We start from the raw sequence: 25,317 nt of genomic DNA on the forward strand, positions 1-25,317 counted from the left end.
CAATTTCTATTCTGGCAGAATACAAGCTTTTTAGAAGCCAGGATAGAGAAGAAAATTCCTGTGCATGGTGTTACATATGGCTGAGGCAGGAGGATTATGAGGTTTAGCCCAGCCTGGGCTAAGTAATTAAACCCTGCCTCAAAGTTAAAGGGATGGAGGTAGGGGAAAAGAGAAAAAATGTGTTATGGTCAAACTATATTCTATCCCTATATTCTTATTGGCAGTATAAGTTAAGATGAACATGGCAACATCATATGGCTGCTTATTCATGAGGCATTGCAAAAGAGACCTGAGAGCATCTTCAGAACTCATATTATAAAATAAAGAGAAGAATTGTTCATTGCCATTTTTCAAAATGAGCATTAATAAAATTGAAAGACACAATAAAGCAAACAGATAAACTGTAAAGTGGAGAACCAAAGGGGTAAAGTCCTATCATCTTATATTGTCAAACTTTGATGTTTGCTTTAAGGCTTGATTTAAATAATTTGTTTTGGGTTAAATTTGTAAATTTCAAAATACATGATAAAGTAGTGAAAAGTGATATTTGAAATGTAAAACAAAATAAAGTTAGCTGTATTTTCCTTCTGCGATTTTTATTTAAGTTCTGCTATGTCCTGCTAATGAGAGTGTTGTTTATTTCACACTAACTTGTCAGCTTGGCTCAAAAACTGCAGACTTTTTTACCCCTATAGCAATGATAAGTTGAAGTCTTTAAGTATTCTTTGGGCCTTAACTGATCTTCCTGGACACCACTTCAAGCCTGCAGTTCAGGAGTCAGCTTAAGATTTAGGCAGAGAATATTTATGTCGAGTTGGGGACTTCTCTGTTGCTCTTTCTTTTCCTGACTTCACTTCCTAGCTTCTTTGTTAACCCGGAACTCTAGTGTAGATAGATCTGTCTTCATATTTTTCAAGACAATGAGACTACATATTTTTATCCAAGTTCTGGTTGTCCCAGTCAGCACCCAGAAAAAAGCTGTAATTTGGAAAAGTACCTTGGGGCCAGTTTACCACCAGTTCTCCTAGGGCCTTCTCCTGACAGTCATTTTTTTATATATTTTCTAACTCTAAGATCATAAAATATGCAGGTGGGAAAAGCCTAAATGTACATACCAATATAAGATGACTAATAATTTCATAAACAAAACAGGAAAATCTGTGTTGCACTCAAGGAATTAATGTGTATAGTGTTTACGAGAGTTGTGTGCTACAAAGAAAGGATGACGTAGCTGGGAGAGGGCTACGTCAGTAAGGTGCTTGACACACAAACACGAAGACCTGAGTTTGATCCTCAGCACCCACTCAAAGCCAAACATGATCATACATGCCTGTGACTCCAGCACCAAGAAGACTGAAACAGGAGGAGCCCTGGGACTTGCTGGCCAGTCTAGCAAATCAAACCAGTGAGCTCCGGGTTCAGTGAGAGACTGTGTCTGAAAAAAAAAATGTGGAAAGTGACTGAGGAAGATACCCAACATCAACCTCTAGCTTCCACATGCACGTAGTGCAGGTGCGCATGCATGTGCATACACACACACGTAACATAATAACAATAACAAAGTACTAAGCACAGTATGCCAGGCAGCTGGGACAAACTAGTCAGTAACACAGACCAGTGCCGGTAGGTGTGGTTCAGTGGCAGAATGCCCAGCATACCCGAGGCTTGGTTTTAACCTCCAGAACCACAAGTAGAATAGAGCTTAGAAAGTCGCCATTTATGGGTGAAGATTAGGTTTTTCAAAGTGTTTGTTTTCTTTGATGTTCATGACATACAGGATTACCTGTCCTATTTTAGCTTCCAATCATTGTGCTGATTTTTGTGTTTTTATATTCCTTTGGTGATTTTAGTTGATATATGAGGAGTGAGAAGGAGCATGTATTTAAGAATGGGAATTTATCTGTTATGTCAGCATTTCCTTCAGAGTATCCAGTTCTCTCTGAAAGAAAAAAAGTCTACAGTAAAGCGATAAGGATAAGGAAGAAGCCAGAGAATAGTGTTACAAGACATGACTTTAATGGTAGGTAGTTTTGTTGATAAGTTTCTTCTATTTCAGATCTTTCTACCAAGCATGAGTCTGATGCTGAGGATATGGAATACAACTCCACAGAGATCTTACCCACTGAAAGCCCATCTGAACTAGAGGGCAGCGAAGCAGGTAGAGATTTTACCTAAGTCATTTTGCTATGTGATGGAGAAGAACACTAAATTCGCACTTGTAGTCTGCTGTGGATTGGTTTTCCTGTTCAGGAGCTTGGTCATTATGCTCCTACCTGTTTTCTTTCCCTTTTCCTGCTCCTTATTTGTCCTTTCAGGATCTCGTCACCAGCAAAAGTGAGTCACATACACAGCAGAGTCACAAATATTGGGGAAAATGAATAGAGGAAATACGACTAAAATTAAAATGCAAATCTTGGGGCTTAGAAGGTGGCTTAGTCAGTAAAGAGTCTGCCACACAAGCGTGAGTACCCGAGTGGAGTCCCCAGCAGCCAGGCTAGCTGAGTTGGCACACCACCGCTTCAGTGAGAGACCCCATACCAAAACAGTATGGCAGAGAGTGACTGAGCGAGACATCCAGCACTGACTTCCGGCCTCCACACAGTGCATTCACGTGTACTCCCACCACACATAACTGTAAATTACATTCGACTAAATATTACTTTACTGTTTTAGCGTTTTATTTTATGTATGTACCTAAGTGTATATATGTGTGCCGTACGCATGCAGGCGCCATCTGAGGCCAAAAGAGGGCATCAGATGCCCTGAAACTGTAATCACAGGTGATTGATTGTAAGTCACCCAGTGTAGATGCTGAGCCTCAAACCTGGGCTCTAGGGAAGGGTGGCAAATGCTCTTAACTACTGAGCCATCACTTCAGCCCCAAAACTTTATATTTTGCTTCAGTATTAGAAATCTTGTTGATTTTTGTTATACTTAAAAACAAACCCTTTAAGTTACATACTATCTAGTGGAGTGAGGTGATGCATGGTGTGTGTAGTGGTCAGCAGGCAGTTTGTGAGAGTCAGTTCTCTCCTTCCACCATTGCATTCCTGGGCTTGAACTGGTCCTCAGGCTTGGTGGCAAGCACCTGTACTGGCTAAGCCATCTTGCTCACCTGTGACACGTAAAAGGTGGACTTTTTAATCCCTTAGAGCAGTTACATCATTCTCTGCTCTGTCACTATTTTATCAAATTTGGAAACTCTGCATCATGTTTTGTTCCAGATAAAGCCAAATTGTGTTCTTTTGAAGCTATTTTGATGAGACTGTTAGTTACGTCTACACTTGGAGCACATGAGTATCTGTTTGGGCATTTACTGCTTTATACTATACTACTTTTCAATAAAGGCAGGTTCTATTAATTTATAACTCTGACATGGACACCTAGAGTCCTGACTCATTAAGGTGAAGAATTACTCCTATATTTCTGTAACATCACCAAAATTTACTGTGGAAATAAAATAATACTATCGCCTATGTGCTGACAACATAAGCTGTCAGAATGAAATCTCTTCTCATACACAAGCTCCTAGATTTAACTTACGCGGAAAACTCAGTAAAGCTCAACTGTCATTGTGGCTTTCTAAAGTCATGTAGTTATAATTGAGATACCAGGTGATAAATCTGCAGTTCTTTATATAGACAATAAGTTTAGGGCTGTTATTTTGTATCTCTAGGAATCTAAGTTTCTTGTATTGCGTGCATGCGTGCGTGTGTGCGTATATGTGTGTGTGTGTGTGTGTGTTATTTTGTATCTCTAGGAATCTAAGTTTCTTGTATTGCGTGCGTGCGTGCGTGCGTGCGTGTGTGTGTGTGTGTGTAAGCCAGAGGTCAGCCTTGGGCATCAGTCCTCAGGAACCATCCACTTTGTCTTTTGGGATAGGATCTGTCACTGGAACTTTAGGGATAGGCTGAGATTTCTAGTGCATGCCATCATGCCCAGCTGTTGGCAGGCATGGGTGCTGGGATTGAACTAAGGCTCTGACGCTTTACCAGCTTAGCTATCTCGCTAGCCCTACCCCCAGATTTCTCTTGCTGACATACTTTGTTGTCGCAGCAAAAACTGTATGAGCAGCACAAACTGAATTTGATGGTTAAAAACAGTAATAGGACACAAAGTTGGATTGGAGGTGTAGCTCTAGGAGGGTCTGAGGAAGAGAGATGAATATAGTAATATATTCTAGTAGAATATACACTGTTCTCAGTTCCCAAAGAAATAATACAAGTATTTCATTACAACAAATTGATCAAATCAAATAATTATTTATAAGAGTTTTAAATTTTATTTTATACAGTATTATATAACTTTAATTTTCATATATTTCAGGAGAATTGGAAATGCCACTAACCAATCTAAGCTTACCAAGGCAACATTCTCCAATTAGTTCACTATGTGCAGGATTTCAGACATTTCCATTTTCTGCTGTGTGCAAAATGTAAGTAAAGATTTTATCCAGAGCCCAAGCCGCAGTTCAAGACAAGCAATTGCTTTTTTATTTTATTTTGTTTTTTGTTTCTCCAGACAGAGTTTCTCTGTGTAGTCCTGGCTGTCTTGGAACTCAATCTGTAGACCAGACTGGTCTCAGCTTACAGAGATCTGCCTGTCTCTGCCTCCCAAGTTCTGGAATTAAAGGTGTGACCACCACTGCCCAGCTCAAGATAAGCAGTTTTTAATGAAATCTCTCCATTTAAAGCCACTTCCAAGATGCTGTTATGAAAAGATATGACAGTGTATGTGTATTATAAGCAGCTGGGGCAACGATCTGAATATATATGCACACATCTGTTTTTTCCCACAGAATATTGTTAGATGATGACCTAAGAAACACATGAGACTGACTTTGCCTAGGAGGAAACTAGGCAATATGATAGGAGATTTTTCACAATATAATCTTTTATAATATTTTTTAGAATTTTGAATGTTAATGTATTACTATTAAAAGTAAATAACCTGAAAGTTTAAATCCTGCCATGGAAGTAGAACAACTAGGAAATTGCCTCTGAACACTTGCCAGTGACACACACTGCCATGAAAGGTAAGACAGGGTTTCTCTGTGGCTTTTGGTTCCTGTCCTGGAACTAGCTCTTCTAGACCAGGCTGGCCTCGAACTCAGAGAGATCCGCCTGCCTCTGCCTCCCAAGTGCTGGGATTAAAGGCGTGCGCCACCACCGCCCGGCATGAAAGGTATTTCTTAACAAATACCACATGTCTTATTCCCTCATAGTCCTGGAGGCTACTATTTTCTGGGTTGGTTTTGGTCATGTGGTAATGTCTTCATTTACCTAGTTACCTCTTTATTAAAAGACCTCATCTCCAAACACAGTCATAGTCTGATATTCTGAGGATTAAGGTTTCACCGTATGACTTTGGAGAATCACAGTGAACTGTAGAATAAGTGGTTTAAAGCTCTGTATTATAGTTAAATTGCCTGACTCATCACTTGCTCTTAATAGCTCTTTGCTTCCGTCTCTTTCTCTGTAGGCTTGTTATAGTCTTCTAAAAGATGATACATCTGATCTGTGGCAGGAGTACATAAGGTTATAGAATGGTGTCTGTCCACTGATTTCCCAGAGGAGTACCAGGGAATCCTATTCCATTTCCATCAGCATCTGTCCTTTGCCCTGCTTACCTCTGCTGTTAAGACATCAGTATTGAGAATACCAGATACGTAGAACCCCGGGTTGATCGATAAACCTGTTCAGCACCCCATTGTAATTGCACATCATGGTCTGTGGTCTTAAAGAATCGATACTGCAAAGCTAAATCATCATATTCTACTTGGACCCCAAATTGTATATCTCAGTATCCCAGCAAACATGACTCGGACAGAGTCTGAGGTAGCTTTGGATGCTATCTTTTGTTTTGTGCCATACATAAATTTAGTGTTCTCCAGGGTAAATTAATTTATATTTTGGAATAAAGCCACTCAACTTCTTATTCAAGTCACAAAACTAGGAATATAAACAGGACAGTCATCCTCATTCCCGTTGTAAACTGGAACTTAACGTATCATAAATCCAACACCTCCAAGAGAATTACAGGAACACCTGCAAGTTCCTTGTGAATGATTCCTAGGATGGCTGGAAGCAGTTGCAGCAAAGGTCCTAGCATTCATCACGAGTTCTGTACGCTTCTTTACTGGTCTGTATGGTGCCTGACTGAGAAATGGAGGAGCCAGCCTTGAGCCTTGAGTGCCCTATGTATGTCTTCACATTCTGTCTAGGGATTATTTGCCCTTGTGGTGCAACTGTGCTGTATAGACCTCTGCCATGAGCTTGGCTTGTCTGTAGCCTGAGTGAACAGCATGGCGTCATCGTGCAATCACATATATAAACAAATATAAAAGTGTTTGTTTAATACTTTAGTCCCTCTGCCAAGGTGAAAGGTGTTTATATGCAGGACAAGTTAATCTTTATTAAGTTCTTTGTCTTATTTATTCTGTATATTCCAATCTGTCTGAGGCAGGTTGGCAGTCAGAAACAGAAACCAGTAGATATTAGTATAATCTTAAATTTCAGTTAGCGTTCTAATATTATATAATAGCTATAATAAATCTTTAATTACACAGGCTATTTTCTATGTATTGTTAGAACTCTAATACCTAGGGAGATGTATGAGACAAGTCTTGCCTGATGAATTATGATTTGGCAAAGTTAGAACAAAAATGGCTTTTAAAACAGTTAATGATTCTAGAGTTATTTGAAACAATTGACAGTTACTCATCACAGCAAGAGAAAAGCCACTTCCTTCTGGCTTAAACCTTTAAATTTCCATTTAAAATGACATAAATCCAGTTATAGGGATTATGCTTATAATCACAGTGTTTAGGGGCCTGAGCAGTAAGGTCATGGATTTCAGACCTGTCTAGACTATGTGCTGATTGTCTGTATTTAAAAAAGTACCTCAATTATAAAGCTTTAAAAAAAAAGTTTAAAAATGTTTAAAGCTGGCTGCCACTATTAACCTTTATTTTTTATTATGTATTTATTATGTATACAGTGTTCTGTCTGCATTTTTTGCCTGCAATCCAGAAGAGGGCACCAGACCTCATTATAGACTGTTGTGAGCCACCATGTGGTTGCTGGGAATTGAACTCAGGGCCTCTGGAAGAACAGTCAATGTTCTTAGCCCTCTGAGCCATCTTTCCAGCTCAACCTTTGAGTGGGCATTGACTGTGGATAGAGTTGAAATTACTTTTTTTTCTTTTGGCATTTTTTTTTGGTTTTTTGTTTGTTTGTTTGTTTGTTTGTTTTTGAGACAGGGTTTCTCTGTAGCTTTAGAGCCAGTCCTGGACCTAGCTCTTGTAGACCAGGCTGGTCTCAAACTCACAGAGATCTGCCTACCCCGCCTCCCGAGTGCTGCGATTAAAGGCGTGCGACACCACTACCCAGCTAAAATAATTTTAAGTGAAATACTGAGTAATACTGTTGTACTTTTGGCTTACTTGTAGTACCAACTACATGTAAGACCCACGTTAGATTTTAGAGAGATAAAAAGCAAAGTCGGGATGAAAGAAGGTTGCATTTCCTTACTAACTGACGTGGGAAACACATCTTCAAAATGTTTTATTAAAGGCAAAAATACTTGCTTTTCTTGGGCATGACTGTCTGAAGCATTTCTTCTTATTTCCACTTCAGGATAAGTACCTATAATCTGAAATGTATTATCAAAAAAAAAGCCTTGGTAAATTTCAAGAATTGTCCCAATTCTCATTTTGTATCAAGTAACACATATATTTTTGGCTTGTGTGGGTGAATCGTGTGGTTTAGATCTAAAAATATTACTTTCAGTTATCCCATATTGTCAATTCAGTATCTAGAAATACTAGCCATTGCCATCCTCATTTATGTTCCATATGAACTGAGAAACAGAACCTAATCAATTCTCCATTTCACTGGAGATGAGAGGTTTGGGACATGAGGGCTTGTAGCTCAGTAGTCCTCCCCTACCAGGGCCCGGGCTTCATAACTACTAATGAGTCGTAGTTGACATTAACTCTCATACACATTTTCTCCTTTCCCCTCTGCACTCCAAAACTGTCACACAGGTTTTACACATCTCCCCCAATACCTACCAAAATTTAGGAGCTTGATCTAAATTTAGGGCCTTGTCAGATCTGGAGAAAGTACGGTCAGTAGGATTTTTGTGTAGTTCTGATTCTTAGCAACAGAGAGCCTAGAATAGAAATTTACATAAAAATAATATTAACCAGGTGGTGGTTGTACACATCTTTAGTCCCGGCATTCAAGAGGCAGAGGGAAGCAGATCTCTGTGAGTTTGAGGCCACACTGGTCTACAGAGTGAGTAAGAAGACAGCCAGGCTACATAGAGAAAACCTGCCTCAAAAATCCAAATATATATACATACATATTTGCTATAATTGCTCTGTGAATATTAAACACAGTCATCTTACAATCAACACTGAAAGAGATAAAAGTGATCTTATAATGGTTACTCTTCCTGCTAACTAGATGTAGAATCACCTCGGAGACGGATGAAACACACACATGGGTGACTGAGGACGTGGCCGGAGGGCAGTAACTGAGTGGGAGGAAGGCCCACTTTGAATATAGATGGTGCCACTAAGGGTTTGGGCTCCTGACATAGCAAGAAGGGGAAAGAAGAGAGTAAAAAAGTGCCAGAAAGTGCCTCTGCTTTCTGGTCAGCCATGAAGTGAGTAGCTGTCTTCTGCTCAGTGCTCCTGCCACCATGATGTTTACCCAAGCTCATGGGACTAAGCTTAGGCTGAAGCCATGAGCCAGGTTATATTATTCACCCTTACTCTATTTCTATTCAGCATTTGGTTACAGTGATAGAGAAAATACCCAGTGTCAACTTCACACCTAGACATACCACTTTAAACCACACATTCCATTCCTTGTCCCCCAAAGGCTCTTGTCCAAATACATTCAATCTGTCCTTTGAGTCCCAGAGTCTTAAAAGTTTTACGTGGTCCAAAAGGCCAAATTCAGAATCTCAAAGAAATCTCTTACTTGAACTTCTGTAAAACCAAAAAGAAAATGACATTGCCACTTTGTACAATTGGGCAGAGTGAATACAGCAGGACCGAGAGAATATCCCCACTCTGAAATGGAGGGAGAAGAGTATAGAAAGGAAGGATGAAACCCAGAAGGAAACACGAAGTCCTGTAATTTTATGCCCAGCCTCTGAAGCATGGAGTGCTCTGATGTGTGCTCCAAGGGGCTTGGACAGCCTGACCTGTGTAACATTGCCGTTTGCAGCTCACACGACCCTATCTTTATTAACTAGGATTTCTATTACTGATATGAGACATCATGACCAAAAGCATCTCGGTAGGCTTACATTTCACTTTACCATTTGTCATAGAAAGCAGTCGGGACAGGAACCCAAACAGGGCATGGCAGGAACGTGGGAGCAGGAGCAGAGGTCATGAGGGTGCTGCCCACTGGCCTCCTCATGGTTTTCTCAGGCTGCTTTCTTATAGAACCCTGGATAACCAGTCCAGAGATGGCACCGCCCACTGTGAGTTGGCTTCTCCCCCATCAATCACAAATTAAGAAAATGCCCGTCTTCACACTGATCTTATGAGGTATTTTCTTAACTGAGGTTACTCCTCTCTGAGGACTTAGCTTGTGTTAGGCTGTCAGAAGATTGGTCAGGACACTCCTCTTGGGCTTACTCTGCTCATTGCCTCCAGTTATCCCCAGCAGATGCTCCATATGCCCTGAGGTCTTCACTGCAGCTTCCTAGAGCTACTTGGAGGCTGACTGCAAGAAATCCAACCCGTTTGTTACATTACCTGGCTTCCAGGTCTTCTTTTTAGAATGTGCCTGAAGCTTACATGACCCCATAGCGTTTCTATTCTGAATGCCTGAAAATCCAGCATCATACAGCTGATGCCAGGGTCTGCTGCCAGTTAAAGCAGTAGTCAGGCCTCCTCAGACCATGGCTATAGTAATGCCTGAGTAACGAGGCACTTACACTTAGGGAGCCATTTCCCTGATGGCCCTATTGGAGCATGGTGCCTCATCACTCTCTTCTCAAATGAGTTTTACACCTTAGAGCCTGTGATGTCTGACGTTCGTCCAACACCTGAGATGCTGAGAGGATCGTGCTGATAGCTCCTATGAAATGCCTAGCTTCTCTATAGTGGCACTGATCTCTCTAACAGCCCCAACTTCATTATCCAGAAATTTATACCAACCCTTTTCTAGCCATATTGCATGGTTTTTGCATCTTCTCGCTCTGCATTTTTAACCCAACTAGTAGTTATCAGTAATCAGTTTCTGCATTACTTATGTTTGTCCTCGTTACGTCCAAACATCTGTCAGAAACGGTTTAAATGAGGAAGGACTTACCTTGGTTCATGGTTTCAGAGGGTTTAATCCATAGTTGCTTGGCCCCATGTTCTTGGACAACACATCGTTATAGAGGTAGGGGCATATGACAGGTAATAACTGTTCACCTTGTGGCTGACAGAGGAACAGAAACAGGAAATGTAGTGCTCATTTGCTTTCTCCTTCCCTCCTTTTATCCTGTCATGGATTCCCAGCCATGGGACGGTACCTCCCAGCCAGCCCTCGGTTCACGGAATGCCTTCACAGATACACCCTTGCGGTGCCTCACCCCTCAGTCTCTGAGGTGCCTCTGAATCCAGTCACATTACCGATGAAGACCGAGCATCACAACAATTTTTAGGCAAACAGGGCTAATTAAGGAATTTACTAATACCAAATCTTTCAGGGAAAGAAAGTATTAGAAATTTGGTTTATAGACTGTACTAAAGTTTTATACATTTACAAAATAGAGTTCCTTTTTACTTGTGTTTACATGTAAAAAAACTTAGAAAAATACTCCTTTTAAAATTGTTATATAAAACAGCTAATACTATTAATGAATTAAACTTTGACTCTTCTTTTACAGTGATTTGCTTAGTGCTGGAGAATTGGCTAATAAATACTGTATGCTGTGGCCCTTAGGAAGCTGCAGAAACTCTTGGGTCTCATTCATGCTTACAGGTACAGAGTGCTTGCTACTGAATGGCAGCTACGATGCATAGGCAGAGGCATGCAAATAGTACAAGTGTGACATAGTTTTCTTTGACTTCCGTAACACGAACAGTTTGACTTCCGTAACAGTATCTTTTAGATGCTCACTAGAAAAACAAGGCCTCAATCTGGCTGGCTTTCTCATGGTCCTTATTTATTTATTTATTTATTTATTTATTTATTTATTTATTTATTTATTTATTTATTTGGTTTTTCGAGACAGGGTTTCTCAGTGGTTTTGGAGCCTGTCCTGTAACTAGCTCTGTAGACCAGGGTGGTCTCGAACTCACAGAGATCCGCCTGTCTCTGCCTCCCGAGTGCTGGGATTAAAGGCGTGCGCCACCATCACCCGGCCTCATGGTCCTTATTTATGAAATAAAAGAAACCAGATAATCTAACACATATTTATGTGTATGTGTAAAGAATTTGTATTTTTGAGTCTGTAAATTGGTTGCAAAAGATATTCTACATAGCTAATGTTAAAAGTAATGTTAAAGTTTTCCATTTTTCAAGCATTCCAAGAAGGATGGTTTAAAACCTTTAACAAAAGTTTGTAATGTAATAAAATAATTTTGAGTTGAATAACCCCCTCCAAGGCTATCTCTTTATACAATGAGAATAACAATGATGGTGGTGTCTGTTTTCTAAAACTATGGTTTCATATAAAGATGAATGCAAGTGTTCACTGCAGCCTTAGTAAAAGTAGAAACTTGGAAACGGGGCTGGCTATAGCTCAGTGATCCATGCACGGGTAGTAATACCCAAGGCTCTAGGTTTAATCCTCAGAACTGAAAAATTCCCCACCAGGAAACATTTCACATGTCCATTGAATAAATGAATGGATTGGCAAATTGTGGCATACATATAAAATGAAATATTACCAGCTAATCAAAAGAAATGACCAGTGAGTACCAGGGACTAGCAATGACAGGAGGGTAATGCAGGAGAGAGGAGGATGTGGGTACATGAAGGCTGTGCTGTTGAACTGTTAAGTGTATTGAGTGTGATGAGAGATGCACAAATCCACATAGGTGGTAAAACTGCATAGAACTGGTTGCACAGAGACACACGCATGCGCATGCAGACACACACACACATACGCACATGGGGGGGTAATAGAAAAAACTAAAATAATATGTACAAAATTGATGGGTTGCTAAAGTGCCATTCTCCTAGTTGTGCAATTGTATGCAAGTGTAGTGTGTAATTGTAGGAAATAGGAGAGTAAACATCTCTGCATTATTTCTTACAGTTCCATTGGATCTATAATTATTTTTATCTTTTAAAAAGGATAAACTGTTCACACAGTATACACGATTCTCAAAGTAATTATGCTGAATTAAAGAAACCAGACCAAAAAAATTCATCCAGTATCAGTTCATTTACATAAACTTCCGGGAAATGCAGAGCAGAGCAGTGGGCTGGAGTGGAGAGGTCTTCAAAGGTGACCTTATGAAAAGGCACAGAAAATGTTGGAGGGCTGAATTCAGGGATTCACACGTGCGGGGCAAACACTCTAACCACTGAGGCACGTCCCTAGCCCTAAGACATTTTATTCAATCTTTGCGAATAGCAAGAAGTTAAACTAGCCAGGCATGGTGGCACTTGCCTTTAATTCCAGCAACTTTAAAGCCGAGACAGGCAGATCTCTCTGAGTTCAAGGCCAGCCTGGTCTAGTAGTAAGTTTAAGGAGGAGGAGGAAGAAGAAACTGTATGATTTCTATTGTTAATCTAACTTGGACTTATACAAATATTATCATTTGTACAAAGTACAGATGCAGCCTCAAATTTCACCGTTTCCCAATGTGTGAAAATGTATTTCATTGGGAATGCCCAGTATGAATCTGTTTATTGTTTTTCATTTATTTTTCCCTGTGTTTGTTTTCAAGTTCCAAGATTTGAAGAGCCCAGCAGTCAATATTCTCTTGCAGATATGAGGAATATCTTTTCTATCAAAGGAGACAGCCTTGTGATTAACTCTGCAAAAGCAAAGGGTTGGAGACGAGCAAGACAAAATCCAATAATGGCCGAAACTTTGGAGCATCTGAAGGCATATTTGTGTCACAGTGGTCTGTCTTCTAAGGAGGCTAAGCTGGAGATCTTTCTGCCTACAAAAGTGCTTCAGCTGGAGTGTAAGCACAGAATAGCACATACACTTGTGACCATTTCATAATAAGACAGTGGTTACGATATGCTTCAGTTCTGCCAGCTGATGAGTTTTGGCTTTCCTGGGCCCTGATGTCTGCTCAGAAAAATATGGCAGTTTAACTAGCTAATCCCAAAATCCTATTCTGCCTAAAATGCTTCTGTCTAGACATTTCTCTCTTTCTCCCTCTCTCTCTCTCTCTTTGACAAATACCTCTAACACCTACAGTAACAATAAGCAATTTTATTTATTTATTTATTTATTTATTTATTTATTTATTTATTTATTTGGTTTTTCAAGACAGGGTTTCTCTGTGGCTTTGGAGCCTGTCCTGGAATTCACTCTGTAGACCAGGCTGGCCTTGAACTCAGAGATCCGCCTGCCCCTGCCTCCTGGGTGCTAGGACTAAAGGTGTGTGCCAACACTCCTGGCTTTGTGCCTAGATTCTTCAACTCAACATAGCACTGTGAGATTTGCCGATGCTATGTGTAGCAATAATTCATTTATTTTATTGATACGCAAGTTTCTTATTATATGTACTTAACCAGAGTGCAATCATTTCACCAGTATTTATTCCCCAATATTTTAGTGTTGAGAATAAAATGCCTATGAGTGTTTTGTGCAGCACTTCTTATGAGCATGGTGTGGTTTTTCTTGAGAGAATATACAGAAATAAAATTGCTTATTGTGAGCCGGGCGGTGGTGGCACATGCCTTTAATCCCAGCACTTGGGAGGCAGAGGCAGGTGAATCTCTGTGAGTTCGAGACCAGCCTGGTCTACAAGAGCTAGTTCCAGGACAGGCTCCAAAGCCACAGAAAAACCCTGTCTTGAAAAACCAAAAAAAAAAAAAAAAAAAAAAAAATTGCTTATTGTTACTGTAGGTGTTAGAGGTATTTGTTTAATTTTACGAGAAGTATTAAATTGTTTTTTAAAGTGATTTCACCACTGTACATGCCTACCGATAATGTGTGAATTTCAGTTATATGGAAGCAGCTTTTCTAATGGACATGTGTAATGTGCCATTGTGGCTTTATTCTGTGTTTCCCTGATGCCTAATAGTGGTGAGTATCTTCACACGGTCAGTGACCAGATTTACTGTAACAGAATTTACCATATGGTTTAAAGTACAAGTGGGTCTTCATAAAGTCAGATGTGTACAGTCACCGCCGCAGACTGTTTTCAGGTCACGCGTCAACCCCTCCCCCAGTCCACAGCCATTCGCACTTCCTCTCTATTTCACCCAGCTGTGGCATGACTGCTGAGCTCTGTCTGTAGAGAGGTGCCTGAGACAGTCCGTATAAATAAAACTGTCAACTACACAAGTCTGTTGTGGCTGGCATAGTTTATTTAACATCGTGATTCATCTATATTGTAGGATTGTGTAATGCTCAAATTTTTTGCCAACTTTTTATTTAGGTTTCTTTTAAAATGTTCATTCAAAGAATTAAAAAATGTATTTTGGATTCAGCCTTTGTCCAAGGCTGTGACTCATTATAACCTATTAGCAACAGCTTTACTGGAGTTCCTTCTTTGCCTAACAATTAAACTCCTAATATGAAGAGATGGCTGCCAGGCAGTGGTGGGGCACGCTTTTTATTCCAGACTCAGGAGGCAGAGACAGGTGGATCTCTGTGAGTTTGAGGCCAGTCTGTTCTATACAATGAGTTCCAGGACAGTCAGACAGGGCAACACAAAGAAACCCTGTCTCAAAAAAGAAAGAAAAAGATGATAAGCTTTTTATGCTTTTTATTTAGAAGCAAAGATGGATTTTCCAAACAATAAATAATCCCTAAAGGTCAAATTATGTTAATAGGAAACTCTAACTAAAAGTTATTTATTTAAGCATAGAAATCATTTTAGTGTCTTTCATCTTCTCGTTTCCAGCCTGGCTGGAACAGCAGAGTTGCCCTTTGCCTGTCATGCCTGTGAGTGAGAAGTCTGCTAGTGTCCGCAGATTACATCCTCAGAAGAGACCATCTCCTGAGAATGAAGTGCTGCATCAGATACAGTCTGAGGAATGCGTCTCTGCTAAAAAAACCAAAAAGGAAGAAAATCCCAACAGTGACCAAGAGCTAGTGGCTGGAACAGTGCAGAAGACAGACAACAGTCGTGTTGGACTTGCTGACTCTGGGCCCTCTGTTGAGTCAGCTTCCTCTTCACAGATCAAGGCATCTTACTATAAAAAGCAGCACGACTTGGATCTTTTGAGCGAGTTCATTACTCTGAGAAGTAAATACAAGCCTTTCAGTTCAGATGCTGAAGTCACAGACCATGACGAAAACAATGGTGGGTAACTCAGTACAAGTCTGGCATAGACACGTAGCCTCTAGGACTGGGCATTGTCTGTTATGCAGTGCAAGAAAATAAAAACTCTTTTAGAGAAATTGTGTAGTTTTTCATAGACAAGGGAAATGCCATTGACACTCCTTATAAATAGAGATTGATACGTAAATATAGACTTAGATATGGCTATAAATATGCTTTCAAAGATTAAAAGGCATGTTTTAATTTGCCACAAAGCTATGAATTAAAACTTGCTTTATAACTTGAGTATATAAGCTTAGTATTCCTAACTTGATCATGCTCTCATGCTTTTTTTCTATTAACTTACAATCCTTTGTGAGTATTTTTAAAGATAATTTTATTAATTCTTCAAGAATTTCAAACGTTTTCTTTTTAACATTATCATTTCTTCCATCCCCGTTTCTAGCCATATCCACCCTCTGTTTCATACCCATCCAACTTTCTGTCCTCATTTTGAAAAGGTTTCTTTATTTTCTTTTCTTTTATGTATGTGGGTGTTTTGCTTGCAAGTATGCATTGCACTGCATGTGTGTGTGGTGCCCATGGGAGCTAGAAGAGGATGTTGGATCCCCTGGAACTGGAGTTAGAAACAGTTTTGAGCTGCCATTGCATGCTGGCAACTAAACCTGGGTCAGCTCTGCAAGAGCAGTAAGTGCTCTTAATCTCTGGTCCACCTCTGCAGACCCATCGAGTCCCATTGGTGCTCCCTGTGTACTGTCAAGTAGTGGCCATCCTCTGGAGCATGTTAGACCTGCCACGGGCTGCGCTCTCCCAGCAGCTATCAGCTAGGGGTTAGCTATGTATTTTAACACATTTTAATACGTACTTACACGTTTTTTCTTTTAATTGCTCATTAATCTTTCTAATATTATCAGAGTTTCTCTTTGAGTTTATTTTGAGTTTATTGTCATTTATGCCCTGCTTCTTCTTTTTTTTTTTTTTCTGGATTTTTCGAGACAGGGTTTCTCCGTAGCTTTTGGTTCCTGTCCTGGAACTAGCTCTTGTAGATCAGGTTGGCCTCGAACTCACAGAGATCCGCCTGCCTCTACCTCCCGTGTGCTGGGATTAAAGGTGTGCGCCACCACCGCCCAGCTTATGTCCTGCTTCTAACCACATCAAAAGTGTATAGTATATCATATCATTTCACTTCCAGTTTTGAAAAAAAAATGGAACTCTAGAATAATTTTTCTTATTATAGACAGGGTCTTACTATGTAGCTCTGGATATCTCGAAACTCACTATGTAGGCCAGACTGACCTCAAACACATGAAGATCCTCCAACCTCTGCCTCCCAAGTGCTTTGATTAAAGGTGTGCATCACTACACCTTGTGCTTTGTAGAATAATTTTGATAGGCTTTACCTTGATGAAATTGATTTTAAAACAGTGTTTATGTTGCTCAGAGCATGATTGGGTCTTGCAGTCCTATGTTCTGTCTGTGGGGACAAGGTTTGGTTCTCGGTGTCATGGCAGTTATGTGTAGTTTCCCAAAAGTGTGACAGCCAAGGACAGGTGCACTAAAGCTCATTCCTGGGTGTACAGGAAGGGAATGAACTTCCCCAAAGAAGGAAGTATTCTCAGCTTATCGTATGTCATGACTCTTTCTCCTGATGAGTTTCTCCTGCCCAGCTTAGGTGAGGACTGGGTGGGTAGTTGCCTCATTCAGTTATTTACCTACCAAGCCCACTTGTCTCTCAAATAAAGCCCTGTTCTCCAACTTAGCTTTTGTTAGCAATAAAGGTAATATAATATTCTTGCTTTATTTTACAGTTGACCAGGGACAAGAAATGTTATTAGCTTTCTCAAAAGTTTCAATAATTAATATTGCTTGACTGTATCTATTTAGATCACTTAAAATTAACTGGCAGTATTACTTCAAGATGACATAATCTAGTTTGAATATTCTCCAAATTACACTTGGGGTTCTTTATTTTTATTTAAGGCAGGATCTTTCTGTGATGTCTGGCCACAAATTCCAAGTGCAGGAATTATAGGCATAGTCACCATGTCCAATTTAATTATCATACTTTTAACCTCACATATTCAAGTATATTGGGTTGGTAATACAGTTTTTAAAATATCCTATAATTATATTATCTGTGGGTGACATTAGTATTTAGTTAAAATAGCTGTATGTGCATATATGAATCCTCTATAATACCTAAAAAAAAAAAAAAAAAAAGAGCCGAGCATTTATTAAACACTGTATCAGGTACTGAGCTGCGTATTAAAGGAGAGGTGGTTTCTGGCCTGGAAGTAAGGTAGGCAGCTCTGGAAGACTTGGTGTGGACGATTGCAGAGCTGAAAGGTCAGCAGTGGAAAACCGGTGTGCATGAGAGAGGAGAAAGACGTTAGAGGGCTTGAAACAGACACTGCTAAAGTAGAGAGACAACTCTGGGAAGACAGAGTGAGCTGGAGTGCTGCCGTCCTGTCTGTCAGGACCTGGACGGTGTTTGGCCCCTGCACCAAAGGTAGGCATTCTAGCCTGTATTTACATATGAGGACACTGCTGTCAGGACTGGGTTTGAGCTCTGGCCAGATGCCAGATCTTTCCCATTTCCGTCATCCACCTCACTACTCAGCACGGTGGCAGGGTCACTATCTGGGTAATTTGTTTAACTTAGACTCCATGAAGAAATTTAGCAACTATGATACTGAACACTGTGTTAAAAAGTAAGGCAACATAATTTATCCTGAACAATTTAATGTTTTTGCTAGAATTTCAAGATAAAGAAAAGTGTTCTTTAACTCTTCAAGAAGAAAGTCCCATTGTTTCTAATAACAGAACTGCAGAGGAAAGAAGTCAAGAGAGAGCAGATGATGTCATTGAGATTGAAGCATCAGGTATGCAGCCTGCTTTCAAGATTGTTCTAGTTCGCTTGTTTTGGAAGCCCTCCAAAACAAGATTTGTAGAATATACCTTATTCTCCATGTAATTGTCTTTATTTGTTTCAGAAACTTAATTCTGTTTCTACTTCCAAGTTACTTCCAGACATGGATGCCTGTCCACTGCCCGTTTTTCTCCCATCGTCGTACTCCAGCCCACTAACTGTTGTTTCTTCCTTCATTGAAACTGGACCACTTCCTGCATTCATGTAAGAAGACCAAACCGCAGGAGTTCTCACTCTCTTCTTCCATGTTCGGGAAATGAGTTATTAATGATCTATTTTCTCACCCATTGTCAGGGATGTAGGTGGTTATCAAAAACAGCACTGTGTCCTTTTCACAGACACTAATTTCGGTGGTGTTATTTTTCAGACACCCAGTGCCAAGCATACTGCCTCCTAGAAGCAGCAGCGACTCCTGTCTTAAAGAAGCTTGTTTGCCTCTGCACTTACCCTGCTGCTAATTGGGAATTTGCCACTGTCATTTTTGACCAAACAAGATTCTTCTTAAAGGAACAAGAAAAACTAGTAAATGATGCTGTTCACCAAGGTGAGCACAAATCAGATTCAGACCACCTGGATGAATTTATAGACAACTGTAGCTGCAGACTTCAGACCTGAACGAGACCATGACTGTAATTTAGCATGTAGTACAAGATTCTCAGTGAATCTCCTAGTTGATATGTATTACTTAATAGATCTCCATTGCAAAAAGGGAAGTTAACACCGTAAACATTCACATTGGAACTAGTACGTGGACCTGCTCAGACCATGCCCAAAGAAAATTGCAAAAACAAAATCCAAAGGATAAAATTATTTCCAGTGATTTTAACTGCGTCCCATAATGAAACACAAGATTTATATATGAAATATATAAATACATTTTTATATAGTGAAAATTGTTTGCCAGTAGGGGATGAGCTGGGTGGTTATCTGTCTGGGCTCAGTGCTATCTTGAGCATCACTTATCCTCACTAAATCTGTGCCCTCATTCGAAATGAGGCTCACAGTAGTCCTGATAGGATGACTAGAGAGTCAGTGAACTAACCTGATAGGATGACTAGAGAGTCAGTGAACTAACCTGCTTATGCGCAGCCTCACAGCAGTGAGTGCTTGCTGATAGATAACAGCTGTTATTATTAAGCAGATTGATACATATTCTAAAACTCTAATGTGTTAACTATGATTTTGCTTATATAGGTGAAAATGCTGACAGAGAAATAACATTCAGGCATGCTGCTCTCTTACATCTCCTGGTGACAATGAGAGATGTCCTTTTAACATGCAGCTTGGATACAGCATTAGGTTGGTAGAGAATTTTTTATTTTTACTTTCTTCTTGTTGGATAATCCATCTGAAATAATTTACTTTTCTGAAAAAGATATACTTCTTGAAAAATTATGTCACCTTCTCACCTTCTTACCTATCACACTGATCAACATTTTGTCATAATTATTAATGGGATATATACACATATATGGTGTATATTTATACATTTCAGTGCTAAGGATCAAACTCAGGGCCCCTTAATACTTTAATACTAAATAAGTCTACCACTAGCAAGACTCTCAACCCAAACTGGAAAAAAATATATAGATATAGATACAGATATAGATATATAGGTATATCTATATATATAGTCTGTTTATACTGTTAGTCTAGGGCTGAATTGCGGAGATCTGATGGCCTTACACAGATCTCAGTGTATAATCACTATTATGCACTGGTTTTTAGTGTAATAATTTGACATTTTGCCATATACATTTTAGGTCCTTTGTGCATGTTTGGAATTTTGCCTTAAAAAATAAGAACTAGCTATTGCTATACAAACGATTTAGCCCGAGCCATTGAAAAGAGATTCCACTGGATTAGATTTTATTTTAAGGATAATTCTGGGCCTGGAGATGGCTCAGTGGTTGAGAGTACATGCGCTCTGCAGTAGAGCCCGGTTCAGTGTCCAGCAGCTGTGTTGAGCAGCTCCAGTGGCTCCTTGCCTCTTCCCTCCACAGCACCCGCACTTGTGTGCACTTACTCCAAACATACAACACAGATAACTAAAAGTTTCTCTATGTAACCCTGGCTGTCCTGAAACTTGCTCTGTAGAATGTCTAGCAGACTCTTTCATGAAGCAGTAATCCCAAGGGACTGTCATACTGTTAGGCAAGTTCAGCAGTAATTTTTCTGTGGGTCCTGCATATCCAGTTCATACAGCATAACATCAAGCAGTCCAAGCAAGAACAGTTTCTTACCCAGACGGCTAGCAAGCTCCATAAGGAGCCTCTTCAGTGCCCATCATCCTCTTGAAGTAGATTGTTGCTGCTAGGAGCAGGTGAGTCTCATTGTCATGAAAAATCCTTAGTTCTTTTTTTTTTTTTTTTTTTTTTTTTTTTTGGTTTTTCGAGAGAGGGTTTCTCTGTGGTTTTGGAGCCTGTCCTGGAACTAGCTCTTGTAGACCAGGCTGGCCTCGAATTCACAGAGATCCGCCTGCCTCTGCCTCCCAAGTGCTGGGATTAAAGGCGTGCGCCACCACCGCCCGGCCCTTAGTTCTTAAAACATTTTAAATGCCACATCCTATTTGTCTTTGAAAGGTGTGAAGAATAACTATCCATCTGAAATATATCTCTGTACATCTAGAAAACCTAACTAACATGACTACAAGTTTGACTATTATAGATGTATATCTATTAATCTGTATTAATTATACATTACATTTTTAAGTGAGCCACATAAACACAATACCTTAATCAAGAGCAGAAAAAAAAATATATATCGCATAATTGACCTTAAATTTGTATCAATAAACCAAGATCCATACCAAAGCAAAGAATTCATCTTGATAGCATATTCCCCTTTAAATGTAAACAAATGTTTCTAAACAATAATTTAGGGAATTTGGGTATAGTTTTCTCCAAACTGCTTCCTGATGTTTATTGGGTGAAGTAATTTTTTGAGGGGTGTTCAAAGCGACCTTTCAGGGGGTCTTGGTCCATCCAACTACATTAGTCTGGAAGGAATCCACAGGTTCTCATCCTCTGTGGAAACAAAAGCAGAACCTCTTTTCCAAAACAGCAAATCTGAAGTCAAGACACCTCTAAAACATAAATGCTGGTTTAGCTTAGCAGCCTGTACAATGAACTGTCTCTCTGGACTTAGCTCATTTACAGTCAAAAAAATTCAAAGAAAACACAATAGTGTACATAATCCAGACTCTGTGTGTGTTTTCCATCTTTACATGGCTTATTTTTCTTTGCTCCTTTAATTTATGACTGTCTGTACTCTGTCTCTTTAAAGACTTTGTTTTATTTTTTAAAACCATTTACATTTTTTTTATTGAAAAAAAAACCATTTACATTTTTATAACTGTCTATATTCCTTTTTCTCTCTCTCAAGCCTACATACGTTTATCCAACATTGTGACCTACATAGAGGTCTTTTCCATATGAATTTGTCTTTATTGTGTATCTGTACTCCTTTTCTGTCCAGGAGTGCTTCTTAAAATACTAAACAGCATGGCTAGGACTAAGGCTGCTATGCTTTTTGGCTCCGCCCAATCCAACATGGCGGAGGTCCATTCAGTGCCAGCTCTGCAAGCCAGGGCCATTTCCAGGCACACAGCAGGTCTGTGTTGCCATTAAGCAAGTTGTAGCACTCTACTCACAAACCCCATTTAAGTGCTTGGCCTCCTGAAAGAGCCAGAGCTGTTCGTGCAACTAGCACAAACCAGGAAGCCACCATTTCTTAAAGAAGCCACATGAATATTTTTTTTCTGCTAATGCTGAATCAGGAAAATCTCTCTTAAAGGAGATGCAGCACCCCTGCTCACCACCAGCAAACAGAGCCTATCTGAAAAAGTGTGGCTACCAAGAAATTGTGCTGAACTCAACACATACATTGGTGCATCATTTGTAGGTGGAGGCTGCTTGTTTGTTTCCTAGCTGCCCAGACCCAAAATAACCACACAAAAACTGTACTATTACAATGCTGCTTGGACTATTAGCTCATGCTTCTTCTTGGCTAGCTCTTACATCTTAAATCAACCCATTCCTATTATTTTATATATTACCATGAGGCTTGTGGTTTACCAGAACTGGCATGCAGGCATCTTTCTCCTCTGGTGGCCTCATGGTGTCTCATTGACTTGACCTACTCTCTCCTCCTCTATCTGCTTGGAATTCCCACCTTGCTCTATTCTGCACTGCAATAAGCCCAAAGTAGTTTCTTTATTAACCAATGGTATTCACAGCATACAGAGGGGAATCCATGTCAGAAAAGAAAAAGAAAACAGTATTACCCAGCATGTGTATATATCAAAATATAACATAGTATTCCATAAGCATGTACAATTTTAATAGAATTTATGTATGGAGTATAAATTTAAATTAAAACACCAACGTATTTTATTAAAATAAGAATAGGACTAAATGAAAAATATTATCTGTCACATTTTTGTTTTCGTTTTGTTTATTTTGTTTTTGTTTTCTGTGTTTGGATGTTTTGCATTGCTTGTGGAGACCAGAAGAGACATCAGATCCTCTAAACTAAGCTAAAGTTACAGACAATTGTTGTCTGTCATGCAGGTGCTGAGAACTGAGCCTCCTTTGTCTGGAAAAACAGCCTGTGCTCTTAACCATTGAGACTTTTCTCCAGATCTCTTAACTGCTTGCTTAAGTATATTGCTTAGCCAGGCATTAGTGGTGCACACCTTTAATCCCAGCACTCAGTAGGCAGAGGCAGAGGCAGGAGGATCGTTGTGCATTCTAGGACAGCCTGGTCTACATAGTGAGTTACAGGACAACTTGTTTTACATGATGAGTTCCAGGACGGCCATGGCTACATAGAGAGATCTTGTCTTTAAAAAAACAAAAATATTTATTTTCTTTTAGTGTTTTTTGTCATGGAATTATACTCAAAACATTAAAGAACTTAATATTTTCCCCCAATTTTTCTTTAACAGGATATTTGTCAGATGCAAAGGATATCTACAAAAGCATGTTGGACTCCTGCTTGGATAACATTTGGAGACAGCTGAAAATTTTACAGTTTATTAAGGAAAAAAGGCCTAAAACCAACTATAAGATCCAAGAATTGCAATGTCAGATAATAAGCAGGTTGCAAAGTCAACAACAGATTAAGGTTGGGTATTGAGCTAAAGCAGATAAAGTAATTAGTATAAATAAGGGGGATGTAACATGATTTTATGCATATAACTTTGAAGTTATAAATAGGCTATGTCTGGCCCTTGACAGTTCCCTCCTTAAGTAAGATAACGGTAGTCTCAGATGCGGAGAAAGGGGGATTCATGTTATTATTCATTGCCTTCCAATTTAAAATGCTTTAATTTCTGATATAAAGTGTTGTCATGGATTGGTTCTCAAGGGATTGGTTCTCCCTGCCTGGTATTTGTATAAGATCATGGAAATCCACAACATAACATAATGACAATAATTTATTTTGGGGTAGTGATCTAGAATTTCACCTGACATGACATTATAAAAAAATACCTTATGCCCGGGCAGTGGTGGCACACGCCTTTAATCCCAGCATTCGGGAGGCAGAGGCAGGTGGATCTCTGAGTTTGAGGCCAGTCTGGTCTACAAGAGCTAGTTCCAGGACATACTCCAAAGCTACAGAGAAACCCTGTCTTAACAAACCTAAAAAACAAACAAACAAAAAAAAACTTATATATTTATTTTCTCACCTCCTCCTAAATCATTTATATGAGAACTGAATTAATGAAGGTTTAAGGCAAAATACCTCTCTAAACTTAATCTAGCAAAAAAACATCCCAAGTGGTCACAGTGAGTCTGAATACAAATTCATTTGGTTTCCCTTTCCGCTCAGTTGCTCCTTTACCCTTGACTTTATAGACTCTTGAATGACTTTCATAAGTCGTTCAGTTAAATCAATAAATGAGAAATTTACATTTGAATCTGAGGCACTGCTCCCTTCCAGAAGAGAAACCGCATGCTGAGGAGGAGAGTGCAGCAGCTCCTCCTTTTCTCCAATAATTTCAGACTTGTGGGGGTTGAAATTAACAGTAAAACAGCAGGCTGAGACAATTATACATCGATATTATAGACAGGAATGTGAAGGCACTGCCCCAAACACTTCCCTCATTGCTACCAGAATTTAGAATAAGAGTGTTTTCTTTGTAACCTGTATGTTCCCTTTTTGTTTGTAAGACAGGGTTTTCTGTGCCTCAGCCTGGCTGGCCTTGACCTCCAGGCCCTCCTGCCCAGGCCTCCTTAATGCTGGGTTCACAGGCTACTGCACCGCAGGTGGTAACTCTGCTCTCAAGGTCATGACTTTTATCTGATCAGTTAAATTTGCTAGTTTATCACTGTAGCAAAACAGCAGGGAAGCCTCAGAGTAGAGCACTTGCTAGCACGAGTGAGGCCCGAGGTTTGACCTCCAGTACCCCCCTCCCAAAAGAAGAAGAAGAAGAAAAAGAATTCAGCAGTACACGTGGAATTCTTGTTTTTGTCTAGGTACTGATTATAATAAGAATGGACTCAAATGGAGAAAAGCATTTGCTTATTAAAACCCTTAAGAAAATAGAAGGTAGGCACATTTCACTTATGCTTCATTTAGTGTTTTAAGTTATACAGATAAATATATATATATGAATATGAAATACCATAAATTTATGTTCTCAAAGTCTAGGACTCAGTGGAGTTTTACCAATAGTTCAATTCTCCAGTTGCTCAAACTTTCATCAGTTCTTGAACTAACAATTTTTAAATAAATGTAGTAAGTCTGCAATATAGCTATAGTGTACTTACAATTTTATTAAGAATTGACCTGTTTTGTAGATTACGTCCTAGTCGCTACATTGATACTCGGTTTTGTTTTTTTGTTTGTTTTGTTTTGTTTTTTCGAGACAGGGTTTCTCTGTGGTTTTGGAGCCTGTCCTGGAACTAGCTCTTGTTTTATAAACAAAGAAAAAGTTCAT

The 25,317-nt window shown here is 39.5% G+C and overlaps 1 protein-coding gene across 1 annotated transcript in view; it reads left to right on the forward strand.

Moving 5' to 3' along the window:
- Positions 1-25,317, forward strand: part of Shoc1 (shortage in chiasmata 1) — a 69,515-nt gene that overhangs the window by 21,666 nt on the left and 22,532 nt on the right. Inside the window, exons 8-17 of the mRNA XM_057790995.1 lie at positions 2,057-2,158; positions 4,327-4,435; positions 10,906-11,000; positions 12,920-13,162; positions 15,062-15,463; positions 18,199-18,324; positions 18,739-18,915; positions 19,566-19,670; positions 23,320-23,498; positions 24,854-24,926. Of these exons, the coding sequence (XP_057646978.1) occupies positions 2,057-2,158; positions 4,327-4,435; positions 10,906-11,000; positions 12,920-13,162; positions 15,062-15,463; positions 18,199-18,324; positions 18,739-18,915; positions 19,566-19,670; positions 23,320-23,498; positions 24,854-24,926 (1,611 nt within the window). The remainder of the gene's footprint in view (positions 1-2,056; positions 2,159-4,326; positions 4,436-10,905; positions 11,001-12,919; positions 13,163-15,061; positions 15,464-18,198; positions 18,325-18,738; positions 18,916-19,565; positions 19,671-23,319; positions 23,499-24,853; positions 24,927-25,317) is intronic.

Source organism: Chionomys nivalis, chromosome 16, assembly GCF_950005125.1.
Source record: "Chionomys nivalis chromosome 16, mChiNiv1.1, whole genome shotgun sequence".
Taxonomy (NCBI): Eukaryota; Metazoa; Chordata; class Mammalia; order Rodentia; family Cricetidae; genus Chionomys; species Chionomys nivalis.